At 38.3% G+C, this 16,980-nt stretch overlaps 2 protein-coding genes across 5 annotated transcripts; one reads left to right on the forward strand and one right to left on the reverse strand.

Annotated features, from left to right (window-relative positions):
* The first annotated feature begins 2,856 nt into the window (after positions 1–2,856).
* LOC131315976 (transcription factor VOZ1) lies at positions 2,857–9,609 on the forward strand. Of its 2 annotated transcripts, none has more exons than XM_058345237.1 (5): positions 2,857–3,013; positions 3,569–3,831; positions 5,020–5,163; positions 7,192–7,714; positions 8,273–9,609. In XM_058345237.1, the coding sequence occupies exons 2-5, from the start codon at positions 3,604–3,606 to the stop codon at positions 8,830–8,832; spliced, it is 1,455 nt and encodes a 484-aa protein (XP_058201220.1). In that variant the 5' UTR covers positions 2,857–3,013; positions 3,569–3,603; the 3' UTR covers positions 8,833–9,609. The 2 variants fall into 2 exon arrangements, with proteins under 2 accessions (XP_058201220.1, XP_058201221.1); XM_058345238.1 differs by having other exon boundaries at positions 3,006–3,092.
* A 1,460-nt stretch (positions 9,610–11,069) lies between these two features.
* LOC131315978 (transcription elongation factor 1 homolog) lies at positions 11,070–16,607 on the reverse strand. Of its 3 annotated transcripts, none has more exons than XM_058345242.1 (5): positions 16,465–16,607; positions 12,282–12,451; positions 11,812–11,882; positions 11,579–11,600; positions 11,070–11,466 (listed from the first exon to the last, which is right to left on the reverse strand). In XM_058345242.1, the coding sequence occupies exons 2-5, from the start codon at positions 12,392–12,394 to the stop codon at positions 11,403–11,405; spliced, it is 270 nt and encodes an 89-aa protein (XP_058201225.1). In that variant the 5' UTR covers positions 12,395–12,451; positions 16,465–16,607; the 3' UTR covers positions 11,070–11,402. The 3 variants fall into 3 exon arrangements, with proteins under 3 accessions (XP_058201225.1, XP_058201224.1, XP_058201226.1); XM_058345241.1 differs by having other exon boundaries at positions 12,282–12,436; positions 16,465–16,586; XM_058345243.1 differs by having other exon boundaries at positions 12,282–12,404; positions 16,465–16,560.
* Between the last annotated feature and the right edge of the window lie 373 nt (positions 16,608–16,980).

Here is a 16,980-nt window from a genome sequence, read left to right on the forward strand (position 1 = left end):
GAAAAAGGCAAAATGTAGGTATTCATCCGGTCATCCCTTGCACTTTGAAAGGTTATGTTTCCATCCCCACCAACTATTTTATCCCCTTTTTGCCCTTTTTTATATCGTTCCCACCAATTTAGGAGATCCTTGATTATCCTATTAATAGGATAATCAAGGATAATTAATAGGATAATCAAGGATCTCCTAAATTATCCTTCCTTAATTAATAGGATAATCAAGGATCTCCTAAATTGATGGGTGAATTCAAAAAAAAAAAAATAGAAAACACATGGAATCATGAAAAGTTAAAAACATGGAAATCAAAATAAGGAAATATTCATGAAATATTACAGAACATGAAATATTCATGAAATATTACGAAAAATTCATGGACTATTACGGAATATCATGGTTAATATTCATGAAAAATTTCCCACATCTACCTTCTATTATCATGAAATATTACGGAACATATATGGTGAATACTCATGGAATATTACAAAATATCACGGCTAATATTCATAAAATATTACGGAATATCATGGTTAATATTCATGAAAAATTTACCACATCTACCTTCTATTATCATGAAATATTACGGAACATATATGGTGGAACCGGTCATGTTTTTCTTGATTATTTTTTCCTACATTATCATGAAAGCCATTGCCTCCCATCCACAAACTAAAAAAGAAAAACAACAAAGAAGAAGAAGAAATAAGAAAAACACACATAATCGTGGAAGATTAACCATGAAACAAAAGAGTCTCGTGATTTTTCAACCTATTTCCTTCGTCAACAACCATGTAGTTCCAGATCTTCACGATTTCATGGATGTGGCGGTAACATGGTCGACGGCGACCTGCTAAGGGCGGCAACGGCAACCGGCTAGGTGCAGCGACGGCTAAGGGCTGACGACAACAAGACCAACGGAGGTGGTCCGATCAATGGGTGGCGGTGGTGATCGATGTACGGCGGTGGGATTTTTCTGGCATAAGGTGGTGGCTATGGTGGACTACGGTTAGGTGTGATTTGTTCTCATCCTAAATAATCCTGAGATCCTGAGAGATATAGAGAGGAGAGAGAGTTTGTTAATATGATCTCAGTAATTAGGTATGTTCATTTCCTAAATAATAGTAACGAATCCCCCTTAATCAGGCTCCCAATGAAAAGATACTAAAGGGTAGTAATGGTATTTCATACAGTGGAAGGATGAGAACATAACAGTTCAAATTGTCCGGGATGATTACTTACATGAGGTTAGGAAAGAGGATGGATATTTAAAAACTCCTTTTTTTATTGACCGCAAGAATCAAAGAATCAACTCTTTGGGAAAGTAATAAAAAAAACTGTCCGGTAAAAAAAATTTAATAAAATAATGCACGCTTAAATTGTCAGGATAGCTTGCGCGCACCTCAGACTTACCTCTACAGCCCCTCCCACATGTTTCATTTGCTTACGCAAGAGATCCTATCTTAAAAGAGAGCATACCTATAAGTCCCAAGCGAAGACTACTTGACCAACGTCTTTGGAGTTAATGTATTAGATTTGCTTTAGATGGCACAACAAAACACAACTCGTGCCCGCTCTATGTTGCTTTACAAGCCTTGTTACATTTGTTGAAGAAATTATTATTCTTTTATGCATTTTGCTAAATCCAAGTACTTCGTTTTAATTTGTTTTTGGTTTATTAGAGTTTGGAAAAGGCTTTTTCACTACACGTTGCACTCACAATTTTATTGCACTAATTAGACTATTCGACCAACGCTTGGCTCCTTCGATTGGGTTTGAGAGGGAGAGGTTTCATAGGCAACCATCTCAACAATAGCCTAAATTTTCAACTAAGCATACATTTTATCATCTAAACAAAAAATCGGCCATTAATGACTATTACTCTTATTGAAATTAAGTTATTCCTTTTTTAGCTTAACTAAATTCAACAAAGTTGCTATAATTCTTGGGGAAATGTTGTATTTGCATGGGTGGACTTGGCCACTTGGGTTCTTGTAGCGCAGGGTGCACTACAGGGTTGTAGTGAACAATTCGAGCTGTTCATCTCAACAATTAAAAATGGCCCATCTTTTATCTTGGCTCTTGCAGATCTGAGTTATCCATTGCCGATATGAAATTTGGACCATTAATAGCTTAAATGGACGACTCAGATTGTGACTACACCTATGTAGTGCACCCCTATATATGTAATAATTCTTGTAGGGGTAAGACCTTCGTATGTAATAATTCTTCTTGTGATTGTTCATGTGACGCAAAATATGATGATACATTATTTCATTTGATGATGCAAGCTGTTCTGTTGTAAGTCTTCATGTACTATCATCCATATGAAAAATTTAGTTGATTTGACATCGCTATATTTACTGAATGGAACATATTTGTCACAAGTAAAATAAACAACATATTTTTCAAAAGTAAAATAAATAGTCAAACTCAACTAAGATTTTATTGATGTTCGGTTAATCAGATTTCTTGCATAGTCGATAAAAACATGGACATCAACAGAAGGATCAGATCCTCAAATGGTATTATGATGAGTCACATTTCATATCACATAAGGAATTACACAAGAGATCTTAAAGACGTTATTCATATTTGCCGCTCATTGAGATCCTACTCATTTGCATTGTTAAAATTTATTGGACACAGTTTCTATGTAGTCCCGCGCAATGTGCCACGCCCGGATCTCACTAATTTAAGTTATTCCCATTCAAGCGAGGTCGGTATAATTAGTTGAATAAGTTTGGTATAATTAGTTGAATAAGTTTGGGGCTCTCATCAGTCTTTGTAAGAAACCTCAGGGGAGAATACCATAAAAAATAAAAAAATAAAAGTATAATTCCACTCAATCTTTTGCCGCGTACGCACATCGCTTTGCCGGGTGGAATACCGGACTGACTTTGCCCATATACCTTTACCACTCCAAATTGCTCTCTCTCTCTCTCTCTCTCTCTCCCCGCATACATATACTGATATATTCATCCGCTCCCTCAACAGATCAGGCTTGCGTCTTTGAAAGGTATCAATAGCTTTCTACCCGATCAATCTTTCTTCCTCTTGAATTTTAGCAGCAATTTGATTGGACTTTTTTTCTCTCGGTGACTGCCACTTTCCTTTTATTTTCGTCTCCGTTTTCCTCGCATTTTTTTTTTTGATTGTCGTCTCAAAAGGTCGTGATCAAGTCAATTCCGAGTCCAATTTGGGGTTTCTGTGCTCAAATTGAGACTGTTCAACTGTGTTTTTGTAGGTGTATTGTGGAAGTTTAGGGTTTCTTTTTTTGATATCTCAGGTGTCTGGGCTAGCTTTCAAACCTGAGAGAAGTTCAGGGTTTCTGAGTCATAGTAGTTGTTTTTTTTTATATTGTGGGAGTTGAGGCTGTTGAACTGGTTTTTGTAGTTGGATTTTGAATTTTTTAGGTTCTGAGTCGATATGTGTTTGGAATTGTGGAACTGAGACTGTTGGACTGCTGCTTTTTATAGGTGGATTGTGAGATTCTAGGGTTTTCTGCGTCCGACTTCTTGTTTTAATTTGGAAACTGACACTGTTGAACTTTCGTGAACTGTGGTTTACGTAGGTGGATAGAAGGAAATTGTTAGAGTTTTGCTTTCGATGGGGAAAGGATCGAAGAGTGGCGTGTGCAAGACAGCGTCGCACCAGCACTTCAAGGACAGGGCAAAGAACCGTGTGGATGATCTCCAAGGCATGTTTGCAGATCTTCAATCGGCAAGGAAGGAGAGCCGTTCGATCGAGGTGGCCGTGCTCGAAGAGCAAGTGCATCAGATGCTTCGTGAGTGGAAAGCTGAACTCAATGAGCCCTCCCCGGCCTCTTCTTTGCAGGTATTGCTTCAGATCTCCTGTTTGTGTTCCACATGCTTATATAACAGTGCTTTCTGCACACGGATTGTGTAAATTATTGTGAATTGTGATGGTCTCTATGGACATGGACATGGATGGGCACCTATGGGGTACGTGTACAGGTATGGTGACATATGGCATGTTACAGGTACGGGGATACAACAAAACCTAGAGAAATAGTTTATGGGAGCGACTGGGCTAGGTTTGTAATTCATATACAAGTCTTAATATGAACTTTATGCATATATGTATAAAGATAACAAAACATAAGGCAAAAGAAAAATTAGCAGTAAATTCAAACAATTCAATAATACTTCATCTTGATCTAGTTAATGCGAAACTTTTAGCGTTCATGTACCCTCTTCGGTATGGGCTGATCTTCATAAATTCGATAGTTCCGTTGCTTCATTTTTCGGTAGTTCCTCCTCTTTCATTCTTCAATTTGATAAAGTAGCTCCAAAGGCAGGCATGATCTTCTTCTTTCGTGTATGTCCAATTGGAGTTCAACTTCACGAACTTTTTTTTTGGTACTCTAAATTAGTTCTCTTCCTATAATATGTATAAGAAGAGTAAATAGAAAAGCTTAGACCTTAGAATTGGAAGGAAGGAAAAGCACTTCTTAATATAAACGTTGCAGTGCACCACACAAAAATATGAAGAATTATAGGCATACAACAGAGACGTGCCCGTGGCTATACCCAAGGCGTACTGGAATATCAAATGTACTCGCAATATCTTTGGCGTAAGCAGTTTGTATTTTGTCGTATCGCTGGTACCGGAGCAGTACCAGCACTTATACTCGTATGACAACATTTTTGAATGGTTTATAGATGGGTACAGAAGGCTCCGAACGTTGGGGAGGAAAATATGTGAGGTCGCATTTGTGGAAGTGGTGGTGGCAGATGTCATACTTCTAGAAACAGATCTGGGCTGGCAAACGTGTAGAATTGAAACAATTAGTATTAAGATTACTGCTACAAGAATATGGTTTTGAAAACTTTTGGGCATGTCAGTATGTGTATTTATAATTGGGGTTGTGAATGATTGATTTTGCATGGTGGGTGCTTGGGGTCTTTTTCATCGGTCACCAATATAGTAATATATATGGTTGTGTTTATCTAATGTGAATTATGTGGTTGTAATTTGGGTTGTGAATGAGTGATTTTGCAGGGTGGGAGTTTAGGGACTTTTTCATCAGATATTTATAGGCTGCTGCACCTGTGTGAGGAAGAAGATGATGCTACCAGTGCATTAGCTGCCCCGAAGCCTGAGCCCGATGCTCAAAAAGTTAGCGACCGTACTGGCTTCCAGCAGGTATACAATTGTGGCTTTGTTATTCTATTTTTGGGAACATGCATTTAATGATACCAGTTACTCCTATATTCAATTAATCATAGTATCATATATAGGTGGAGGGACATTGTGTCAAGTGGGTTCACTAGACCCCATTGTCTTTCAATTTCTCCATTGCCAAATTGAGGTTTAATTTTGTCAATTGTACCTCGCAACTGTGATGATGATCAAAGCATTAAGCACTCACAGTAAACTTATAGACTTTGCCTCCTTACACTGTAATTTTGCTGAACACCTCCCAGTACTGAATAGGCATCGATAATGTACACAGTACATACAAAAGAAGTTAGAATTTCAAAGCACACGTTCTGTGGACATCCATGCGCGTTCACACAGGTATATGCACTTTTTACAGATAACTAGGCACTTTTGGCTCATTAAACACTGTCCTATGGGTAGTCGTTAGCATTTCCTTGTTAGGGCAGTTGTGATTTTTCTATTTGTGAATATTGATAAATGTTTATTTTTTGACTTGTAAATGGCAAACTGTCTGAAAGTTTTAGCTCTGCCCCTGCCCATAGAGTGCTACTTCCTTCAAAATTATTGGAGACATATCTGTCTTTTTACTTGTAGTGCCAGTTTTATTGACTAAATCTAAATTGGAGTACTCATGTACAGTGTGATACGGTCTGGATACTAACTTTGTTTCTGTTGCTGTCTCTATTCTGTATACTGACTTTGTTTCTGAACTTTCTAGCTGTTCTCACAGCTCTTCCGCGTGTTATCAATCCATTTTCTGCTTCATCAAACCTAGTAGCATGTTTAGCATGTGTTATGTTTCTTCAAAAACAAATAACTGGTATAGGTGGTTTTCTAAGTTCCTATGTTCCGCCACTGTCAGTTATCCAATGTTGGGCACCTGCTGTCCTCTATCTATGTGAATTCTCCAGTAATTTTTCATCTGCTGTCCTCTACTATGTAGTTTTGGTGGTGGTTCTATCTCTGATTTGTGTTGTTAATTACTCTCTAATATGGTTTGATAGGATGGAGTTATTTCTACTTTGAAACTCACCTTTGTTGTTATTAATGTAAGGTTTGGCATTTCTGTTGACCGGCTAAGCAAAAAAGGCCGGAAGCACCAGAAAAGATATAAGCAGTAGAATTGTGAGCATTTTCCATGCTGGAGCTGCTGTGCTTGAGTTGATTTAGCCATATGAAACTTGATGTTTTTCTGCTTTATCTTGTTGTACTTGTTTACTGCAACTTATTTTGTTGCCATTCTTCCCTTTCTCTTCCACCACGGAATCCTTTGCCAGCCACAAGCATCTTACGATTCTTGCCCTCCAAGAAAAAAACGGCTGCTAATTAGCTCATTCATCAAGCATTGTCCTCTTTAACTACCTTCTACTGTCCATGTTTTGTTATACACCTTTTAATTGGTGTTATGAAGTGCATACCGGTTTTGACCTTAAATCTTGTATCATCTCATTGGTTTCTGTTTCATTAGTTGGAAGTTTTCGAACCTATCAATTCTATGTTAGCCTCATTACTCTAAGATTCCTTTCTGTTTGTTGCTCTAATCACGCACGCCTTGTTTAATTAAGGCCCCATGTTCTTTAACTCCCCACCTTAATAAATTTGTATGCCTCATTCTCCCTTTCATCTGCTTTTGGCTATACTCACTGCAAGTTTACTGTTGCTTTTGCGAATTTCTCTGCCCTTTTTTTTTTCCCTTTTTTTTTTTCATTTTTCCAATTAAATCTTATTACTCTACCCACTAAGTTTCCTTGTATGAAGTTCCATCCAAGTGGATCTCTTTCACAAGTCTTCTGAAACTCTAGTCTCTTATTCCATAGCCACGTCTTGCTCTGTGCATTTTAGACATCTATTATCCTATTTGTCCTCCTATTCATTGAATGTAGACTGACCTTTAATTCCTTCTTCTTTTTTCTTGTATTCATCTTTGGTTTAATGAGAATTTTCCCTGCTTGGCAATTCTCCAAGAGCTATTTGTGGTTTACTTTTACTGAAAATATGTGCATGATGCAGGGCTTTGGTGTGAATCAGCGGCCACATCAGCACGACTTCCAATTGGTTGATCAATGCAAAGGCTCCCCTTCGGTAGTTCAAAACATGGGAGTCAATAGCTCAGGTTTTCCCTCTCAGTTGGACTATCATGCATATGATCTACATCAAGATGATCGAAACTTCTACCCTGGTTTAGATGGTACTGGGGCTCTGTATGGAGAGGATGCTATGCATCAGATTTCTGGCATTTTGCCAAATATTTGCCCTCCACCTTCTGCGTTCTTGGGGCCAAAATGTGCACTTTGGGATTGTCCCAGGCCTGCTCAAGCATTGGATTGGTGTCAAGACTATTGCAGTAGCTTTCATGCAGCACTTGCACTGAATGAAGGGCCTCCTGGTATGTCTCCAGTTCTGCGACCTGGGGGCATTGGCCTAAAGGATGCTCTGCTTTTTGCTGCTCTTAGTGCAAGAGCACTGGGAAAGGATGTTGGTATCCCCGAATGCGAGGGTGCTGCAACTACGAAGTCTCCGTGGAATGCTCCTGGTAAGTGTTTGTCCCCTAAGGCTCCATTTGTTTTGATGCAAGATATTTTACAATGTTTAATATTCTCGATGGAAAACTAGTTTGTGAAAGATATTCCTTCTGTTTTGCAGTGTTAGATTAAGTAGTGTTTTCCATTACAAACAAAATTCTGAAACCGATAATCGGAGAAATAATTGCAAACACAATATTTCAAATGACATACATGCAATTTATGATTACCTTTATGTACTTTTCAAGTGGAGAAACTTAAAGAGGAATGCAATAGTTGAATAATTGTAACATGAACTTCTGTACCTACCCATTGAAACTTTACTTTGGAGTCAAGAATCTTACGGGTAACTGGGTAACTGGAAACAAATTCGATTTTGGCCATACAGTGGAAAATGTGTTACTTCCGATATATTTTATGTCCTTTTGTCCAACGAAAACAATGGAAACTGGGTAAAATGTTTTAGAGGAAATTATCTTACGTCAAAACAAATGGAGCCTAAAGTACATCTAAAATTTGTGGACAATGTATAATTCTTATGTTCTTTTTTCTCCAATTTGCTATTGCAGAGCTTTTTGATCTTACAGTTCTTGAAGGCGAAACAATCAGGGAGTGGCTCTTTTTTGATAAGCCTCGAAGGGCATTTGAGAGTGGGAATCGAAAGCAACGATCACTGCCAGACTATAATGGACGCGGTTGGCATGAGTCGAGGAAGCAAGTGATGAATGAATTTGGAGGGCTGAAAAGATCATATTATATGGATCCACAACCAAGGAAAGATTTTGAGTGGCACTTGTATGAATACGAGATCAACAAGTGTGATGCTTGTGCATTGTATAGGTTGGAATTTAAGATGGTTGATGGGAAGAAGAGCACAAAAGTGAAATTAACAAATGACTCAGTTGCTGATTTGCAGAAGCAACTGGGAAGGCTCACTGCCGAGTTTCCTTCGGATAACAAGCGATCTGTGAAGGGTAGGACCAAGGCTACTACTCTGAAGGATAGTGCCGGTAATATTTATTCTGCTCCAAAATTAATGACTCCTACAAATGAAGGGTTTGACTATGGAACCGGTGGGCCCTATGATTACCTTGTTGACAACTTGAATGGTGGCTACTATTTGACGTAGTTTGAAGAAACTTGTTTGCTCAAGGAATAAGTGGCTTTTTGGTCGGTCTAGTAGTATACATCGACCTAATTGTTTCACCGGGTAGTAGTTTTGTTTAACTCTATAACATCCAGCCTTCAGTCTTTCAGCAATTGAACCTCGTTTTTATCTCGAGGATCTTGTGCATAGTTGAATGCCATATGGAGCTGGAGGTCTGCAACATTTTGGCTTTTGGAGCATATTCTAACTGGTGGAAGATGGTTCCCAGAATGATAAATTTGGCTGCTCTTATGTCATTTTATTAACTAGTTGCGGTGTACTTATACTGGAAAATATACCATGGGTCGGCACTTGGCAGAAATGGATTGGCAGGTGGACAATTGTGATGTCTGCCAAACCTTTATTTAGGTTCTAAGAGTTTCATCTAATTATACCTACCGAAGGTCGAATTTCTTGACAAGTATTTGCAGAAAGTTGTAACTGGTTGTCGCTGGATATATAGAATGCTTTTCTTATTATCCTTGGGATATGCGTAGTCGGGTTTGTGGGAGTATTTGTGAGTTTCCAGTGACTGTATATTATACCGCTGCACTTAATATTTGATCTTGAGTGTCTCCCTGGGCAGGATGGATCTGTATTCTGCTTTAGATTCAAATGTATCCGGATGGATTATCCTTTTAGTTGCTACTACACTCTATCAATGGCCACTTATGTAACAAATATTCTGAATCACAATGCAAGTGTAACTTCTCGTGATCAGAAAGCTCTTCCAAATTTTTGAAAGGTTGGTTTGGATTATCCTTTTAGTATTGTTAGAATAGTTGGATTATCACTTTAGAGGAGTTGGACTCTTGAGCTCTTTACTCGTAACACGAAGTGCACTCCTAATGTCGTTGGGCAACAGTCTCTTAGCATTTGGGGCGTTAGTTTTGGGGCCAAAAAGGATTTGAGAATTCTTGGTCTAAAGCTTCATTATGATTAACTAGATTAATTCTTGAATCCTCATAATATGGAGGGCAATGGGACGGTTTGGCCCGAGTTTTGAACAAAACCGAGCCAAAATGCGAAAATTTTGAACCATAACCAAACCCGATATAATTCTCTCCGCCTAGATTGTAGCCGTGTGTCCGACAGGGATTGGTTTGGATATGGGCAAAATTTGGGCAAAACTTTACAAACCAATCCCTTTACTCAAGTCCCTCCCCATTTTGGATTTTAGCCATTTGTTTTCCCAAATCTGGGACAACTCAAACCACTCCCCATTCTTCCAACGGCTCTACTAACTTCATTCAGTATTTACTGTTCTGCCATTTCTAGCATTGCAGCCATAGAACCATTGCTCTGACGACCACCTTTACCCACCTTCCTGACCATTGCTTCGTTGGAGTCATCGCCAGAGAGCTATTGGAGTCATTGGAGTAGAGGCAAGAGAGAGAGATGAACTTGGGAACATAAAAAATAGGAGTAATAGATTTGGGTTAACACATCATTTTGCCATTGGAGTGGGGCAAGTTTGGGTAGAATTTTGGGCGAAGATTGGAGATGCTCTATGTGCAAATATTGTATAAAATCAACCTCGAATCAAAATTTGCCGTTGTTTTCCAGTTAAAAATCAAAGCCAAATCTGCAGTTTTAAATCGTGTTTTAAATCTGTCCCAATTGGAACGGGTTAGTTCAGATATCTATAAGCTTCGGGTGGGGTGGAGATTGCCATCCATGCCTCATAAGGATTCCTAAGTAAATTTTAACTTCGCTTCTAGCCACAGAGAAGCAATTTCTTTGGAATTTTAAGGAAGTGAGAATTTATGGTTGGAATTGAATCCCAACTGAGTGATGGAAAACGAGAAAGAGAAATGGATTAACCACACACCCTTATCTTATGATGAGTAATAGGAACTACGAAGAAAGAATTTACAAAGCAAACACCCATTTGACAGATAATGGTCATCCCTCTTCCCATTCCATTTGAGTACATGAACAATCTGAGGCTTTTAAGTAACTCAAAACTAGAAATGAACAAAGAAAAACCATACGAAAAATGGACCAGAACAACTAACGAAACCTAAGCCCAGACCCATCAGTAAAATCTATGGCTGGAACTCAACCTCATAAACAAATTCAACCTTCTGCTCTCCTTTGAGCACACGACTGCTTCAATTAAATACCAATCTACCAAAAGGCAGAAGACCATGCAAAAAGTTAAACAGAAAAGTACTTCCTAAAATGGCAACGGACTCCCGAAGGCATCACAAGGTCACTGGAAGAAGGTAATTTATAAACCCGCAAAGGTGTGTATCATGTACAACATAAAGATACTACTATTAAGTATTAACTTCAATACAAAAAATTTCCAAAAGCAATAAGCAGTGAAATTGGAAAGTCTCTTTCGCGAGGGGTTTTGAAGTGCAAATATTTTACTAAGTTTGATTGCTAGCCTCAAAATCGTAGTAGCTTCAATCGACCGGCCGACATAACTACTATATCAGCTAATAATTCATAATTACTCCCATTACTCTCACCAATAAGCAGGTTAAAAGTAAAATTCAGGATTTGAAGGAAAACTTGAACCACTCTCAGCATCATCAAGTCTGCTATTCAGCACCATCATCATCCACGTTGTTGACTAGTTCACATTCATCAATCCATTCACTATATCTGCACATTTCCAACTTCTAGATATGAGAGAGAGAGAGAGAGAGAGAGAGAGAGAGAGAGAGAGAGAGAGAGAGTCATTATTAGAGTGAACAAGTAATTGCACTGCACTTACATGTCTATTGGCTCAGTTAAAGCTGCAAACAACACAAACACAGAAAAAAAGAGAGGGAAATAGTCAGAAAGGTCATCTATTTCATTGAGAAGCAACCCTAGCTACCAAATGGCTACAATGAAGCTCCCCACGTTTCTGCTGTATCTGGGGTCATGGACATATTTTTTCGACGGATTTATAAGATAACGAATACTCACAACTGCTATAGCCTGGATTGTATGTTTGAAACATACCTGTTACAGTAGTACTGAAGCTCTCCTGGCAAATCCTGCATATGGCCTCGCCAATTGAGTTCTTCATATCACTGGATAAAGACAAGTGCCCTTGTGAGCAAAAAGATTGGCACCCACCGAAATGACTTGACTCCCTCGGATCATATTATTATTATCCATGACCTTCCCCGATCTTATGCATTTAGGGCCCTCATTTATTCATTGGGTTGTCAGACCTAAATTAGGGCTCCTCAGTTACTAGTCACCTTATGTTATGTAACCAATGATATCTAAGTGATGCTCCTAGCGTCAGTCTCTTATAACCAGATAAGTCTTGTTTATGGTTATTTGCAAATAATTCAAGCATTTATCAAAAGGAGAGGAAATGTAGAAAGTAAAAAAAATGGTTTTATTGTTTTTTTTGGTCCCCTTTGAAAAAACCACACAAAAATGCCCAGTGACTAGAAATCAAAGTTTCAAGAAATCCTCACATGCGGCATTCAACACTACTGCCATGGTTGCAGAATGGACAACTGAAAACAGTGTCAAGCTTGTCCATCCGCTTTTTTGGTGGTGGCTTTGCTTTTGACTTCCTCTTCCCCATAGTTCAAGTCCTGTTCTTCGCACGAGTCTATCAATGTATCATCTGAGTATGTGACAACTGGCAAGTATAAATAGCTAAATAAAAATGGCAGCATAAGAAAAAGTCAACCATCTACTCCACCTATAAATAAATGAGCAAATCAAATACAATCTACCAAAGGTTTAGCCGCATGGTGGTTAACTGCGCATTATAACTATGAATTACTTTAGAGGTTTATGCATCTGCATTTCAAAATCCCAATAGGTAATGTACCAGCAAGGAAACATATCCATTTTAAATTGTAATCTTAATCTCGTAAGAAAAATGTTGAACAGGATACCATTCATTCACTAAAACTACAATGTATCCATACTGTTGATCCATCTCCTGGGGTTTCTTATTCCATAGTCCATACCTCTTAAATTCATCTCTACAAAGACTACATCAATAACTAAAGGACCGTTTACAAATCCAGATGCCTGAGTACTTCAAAAATGTATCCCTCAGGTCTCATCACAACAATTCATACAAGGATCCTAGTCATCAAATACATGCAAACAACCATACTATACTCAGGGAACAGCAAAAGATAGTACATGGCTCTGTAACACACATTAAAAAAATAATATGGTTTGATGATTCACCTCATAAGCGCAAATGGTAATTAGCAGGTAGATACCTATGTCTTGGTACAAATTTTCTATCACCAAACTGGTACAAATTTTCTATCACCAAACCACCTAATATTAACAACAGCTAATGAGGGTCCTACATGGGCGGACACTGGAATTGTACCTAGTGGGGTCCTAAACCATATGTATTTCTATGCTGATAACAAAAACTATAATCAGTAAGTATATATTGCTATTTGGTAGGTCTGGATTTTTGGTACATATGTAACCGTCATTTGATTTTCCACACACGACCAAAAAATGGTTCTTATACTTGAGAATTTTAGGGAGTTTTTCCACACATCTTATGACCATTTTTTTTTTCATCCAAGGGACTTGGAGGGTCCAATCTCATGGAATTTTTCCACATTAACCTGAAAAACTAGTACAATAAAGAGAATAATTGGAGTTGTGTAGGGGCCCAAGCACCCCCTTGTGTCCACCCCTGGTCCTACATCAATGATTTCACAAAAAGATGCAAACTGCAGGCCGCAATCAATGTGGAGTAAGCTTCTCCCTTGGCACGAAAAAACAAGATTTGAACCCATTTCCACTTCATATGAACACTAAGCAGTAACATAGATTTACCTCATCAGCCTTGTTCATTTTAACTCCATCCGACATTCGTCAATTAAATAATTGAGGCTTAAGAAAACAAGACTTAAAAGTTTTACTTCTTAATCTTAATCGCCACCGGATCCCATGGAAAGAACCAAAAAACAATGAGAGAGGACCGCATCATTCAATGACACGAGACTTGAACCCACGTGCTAGGCCCTGTACTGGTGAATCTTTCGCCGCCAAAACACTAGCTAAATCAGTGAATAGAATTAGGTTTTTAATATATATACACAACTTCGAACTCAAATGGGCCCCTTCTTCGGCCAAAATCCCGCTTCCCCTCAAGGCCGGGGCTGAGTTATTTTACAAATTGGACCATGCCAAAGTCGTTGTCCTACCCCAAGTACTCAAATTCCCCAATGCAGTCCATTCAGTTGCTCTAAAAATTGTGAAGGACGAGCTTTGCAATCCTAACGAGGATCAATTACCGATACATGCAGTTCGGTTAGCTCAGCCTTCAAGATAACTTCGCACCGAGCCAATCATATGGGTTTGTAGTTATGGATCGAAACTGACCCGGTGCCAATCAACCAAACCAAAACCACAGTTCGGTTCAGTTTTTGGTGTGATGAATTGAGCCTCAAGGTTGGGTACCAATACAGTAGCAAAAATTCTCATTTATACCCCCGGGAAAGAAACTCTAGGTCCAATTGCAATGCTGAAAGGGGTAACAACAAATATTAACACTACAGAAGGATCAAAGAGTGTTAGGTAGTGTTCAGGAGGATGAAGACAAGATAGAGAGAATGTTTCACATCCAGAAGAGGGTATGAGAAAGAGAGTAAGAAATAACAAAGTTGTGGATGCAAAGAAACTAACGTAAAAGAACTGGACCCTTAAGTGAAGAAATCTTATAAACCGGAGCTGAACCGAAAAACGATTTATCTAGTACTTCACAACCAAACAAACAGAAACTAACTAAAAAATCGATCAAAATTGACAGATTCGGTCTAGTTTGGATGGTCATTCAGTTGAGCGATTATTTTTACAACCCTACGATCAATAGATGGATGATAAGTTGTTTTTACATATCAGAAAGATACATTTAGTAGCATTCCAAATGTGATTATCATGCATTTTTCAAAACTGGAAAAGACCTCGAACAAAATATCAACTTTATCAATGAAGGTTAGAGATCCTATTCCCGTTCGCTATCTTAGAACAACCATTTTCTCGGATTACACCATAGAAAAATATATAAAGCATATGACTGTGCCTAAGATTTTTGATCCAGCTTAGTAACAAAATTCTGACTCCCTTGCACACAGGGTCATTCGTATTCACTTTTTCTATCCCTAAAACATTATGCAATCTAGATGATCAAAACCTCGGATAATACCCAGTTTACAACAAAATAGGTTCAGCAACCTCCCTCCGATCAATTGACAAAACAAACTGTGCTATTCACACAGATGATATGTACACAGATCGCGCACAGATTTGTGTGGGGCCCACTATCGGTCCCACGCAAATAATCTGAGCCGTTCATTAAATGTCACGCCAAGAATCAGCTCAATCCGATACCTAGGTGCTTGATCCAATTATTTAACTTTTCATTCGAATGTCAGGATAATGAAAAGTAGGATGATTAAATTGAACACCTATAGGTATTGGATTGAGTTGATTTTTCGCAGGAGCCCTTGAAAACCTGTTTTACATTTTATGAGCAACGGCTCGAATTTTTTGTATGGGATACATAATGGGCCCCACACAAAAATCTGTGCACAATCAATGTGCATATTATCTGTGTCAACAGACTTATTGTCGACAAAATGGCCCATTAAATCAGGACTCAAATTCAAATTGCTAGCCTTTCTTTCTTTTACCTTCTTCCGATCCCCCTTCCATTGGCATGAAACTAAGGGCACAAAAAATGCCGACTTTGTTCGCTTTGGTTTTCCAAAACCACCCCCTTTCCCAAGACGATCCCAATAAGTTTTCTCTTCAATTATTACTTTCATATCTCTATCTAGCTTCCTTCACTTATTACCCAAAAAACCTCCCTCGAAACCTAAACCAAACAAAGTCTAATTTTTTCCCTCTGTAGCAATGCTGAAGCGAATTTCACTTGTTAACCTCGGTATGTGTATGCAACAATAACCAAAAAAAAAAAAATCAAGAAAACAGAAAGCTGAACTCTAGAAAGAGCTCTTCAAAAAAAAAAACTCTAGAAAGAGCAGTGCTATGTGCACAGCAGCTTATACACAGCAGCTGTGCACAGATGTCATTTTCTCCCGGCTCGGGTCGCACAAAGATGATCGAAGCCGCTCATTTTGTTCTAAATATGCCGTTTAAGGTCTCTGTAAAAAATGAGCTTCGTTCGATATCGTTAGAGGCGTTAACAAAACACCCAAAATCACTAGCTCCGATCATCTTTGTGCGATCCGAGCCGGGAGAAAATGGCATCTGTGCACAGCTGCTGTGTATAAGCTGCTGTGCACATAGCTTTTCTGCTCTAGAAACTAAATTGTATGAATTTAATTATTATAATAAAAAAAAAGAAAAAGGAGAAGCAAGAAAGAAAAGGCCTAGGTCAGGTCGGGCTGATTTAAAGAGTAATTATCTTCACACCCTGATTTAAAGAGTAATTATCTTCACACCCAAACATACACTCATATACACACCTACACGAGTGTCTAGAGTTTGTGGGCCCACACACTTGTGTGTGGATGTGCATAAGGATGTGTGTTTGGATGTATTCTTAGAATAATCGTAATTTAAAAGGCCAGTTTACGAATTCCAACAAATTACGGTTTATAACTAAAAACAAACGCGGAACAGTGACCGTCGAAATCTCACCTTTGATCAAAGTACAACAACGAAGTGAGAATTCTTTGGCAATCTGCAATTGAATAGTATAACCAGTAGAAACCCTAACTTTCTGACACGGTTACGGTACGAGAAATAAAAATTGGAAGTGACAGGGCGGCTTCGTTGGGGATGAATTTTACATTAATTCGCCCTTTAACTACTAGCGTTTTCCACTTAACCCCCCTATTAGTCTAGTTACTTGTAATGGTTAAATTTCAAAGGGATATTCATGCTCATTTTTTGATATTCACATTCTCCTTTTTATTTTTAAGGCTCAGTTTGTTTCGATGTAAAATGTTTTACAATATAAAATATTTTTCATGTAAAATATTTTTTCAGAAAATAAAATTTCAAACTTTTATTTTTCAGTGTTTGGTTGAAATTTGAAAATATTTTCAGAATTCAACATATAGTGTAGAGAGAGAGGAGGCTAAAACGGTGGAGAGATATAGAAATATTGAAATTGAACGTGAGTCAGGGTTGACGATTGAGAAAACTGAGCAG

The sequence above is a fragment of the Rhododendron vialii genome, chromosome 2a (assembly GCF_030253575.1).
Source record: "Rhododendron vialii isolate Sample 1 chromosome 2a, ASM3025357v1".
In the NCBI taxonomy this organism is placed as follows: Eukaryota; Viridiplantae; Streptophyta; class Magnoliopsida; order Ericales; family Ericaceae; genus Rhododendron; species Rhododendron vialii.

Bases quoted from the DNA above. Each gene is read 5' to 3' on its own strand.
- LOC131315976 (XM_058345237.1), top strand. From the start codon at position 3,604: ATGGGGAAAGGATCGAAGAGTGGCGTGTGCAAGACAGCGTCGCACCAG. The intron at 5,164-7,191 runs GTATACAATTGT...TGCATGATGCAG, and splicing joins ACCGTACTGGCTTCCAGCAG to GGCTTTGGTGTGAATCAGCG. The intron at 7,715-8,272 runs GTAAGTGTTTGT...TTGCTATTGCAG, and splicing joins GTCTCCGTGGAATGCTCCTG to AGCTTTTTGATCTTACAGTT.
- LOC131315978 (XM_058345242.1), bottom strand. From the start codon at position 12,394: ATGGGGAAGAGGAAGTCAAAAGCAAAGCCACCACCAAAAAAGCGGATG. The intron at 11,883-12,281 runs GTGAGGATTTCT...GTCTTTATCCAG, and splicing joins AGTAGTGTTGAATGCCGCAT to TGATATGAAGAACTCAATTG. The intron at 11,601-11,811 runs GTATGTTTCAAA...TGTTGTTTGCAG, and splicing joins CTTCAGTACTACTGTAACAG to CTTTAACTGAGCCAATAGAC.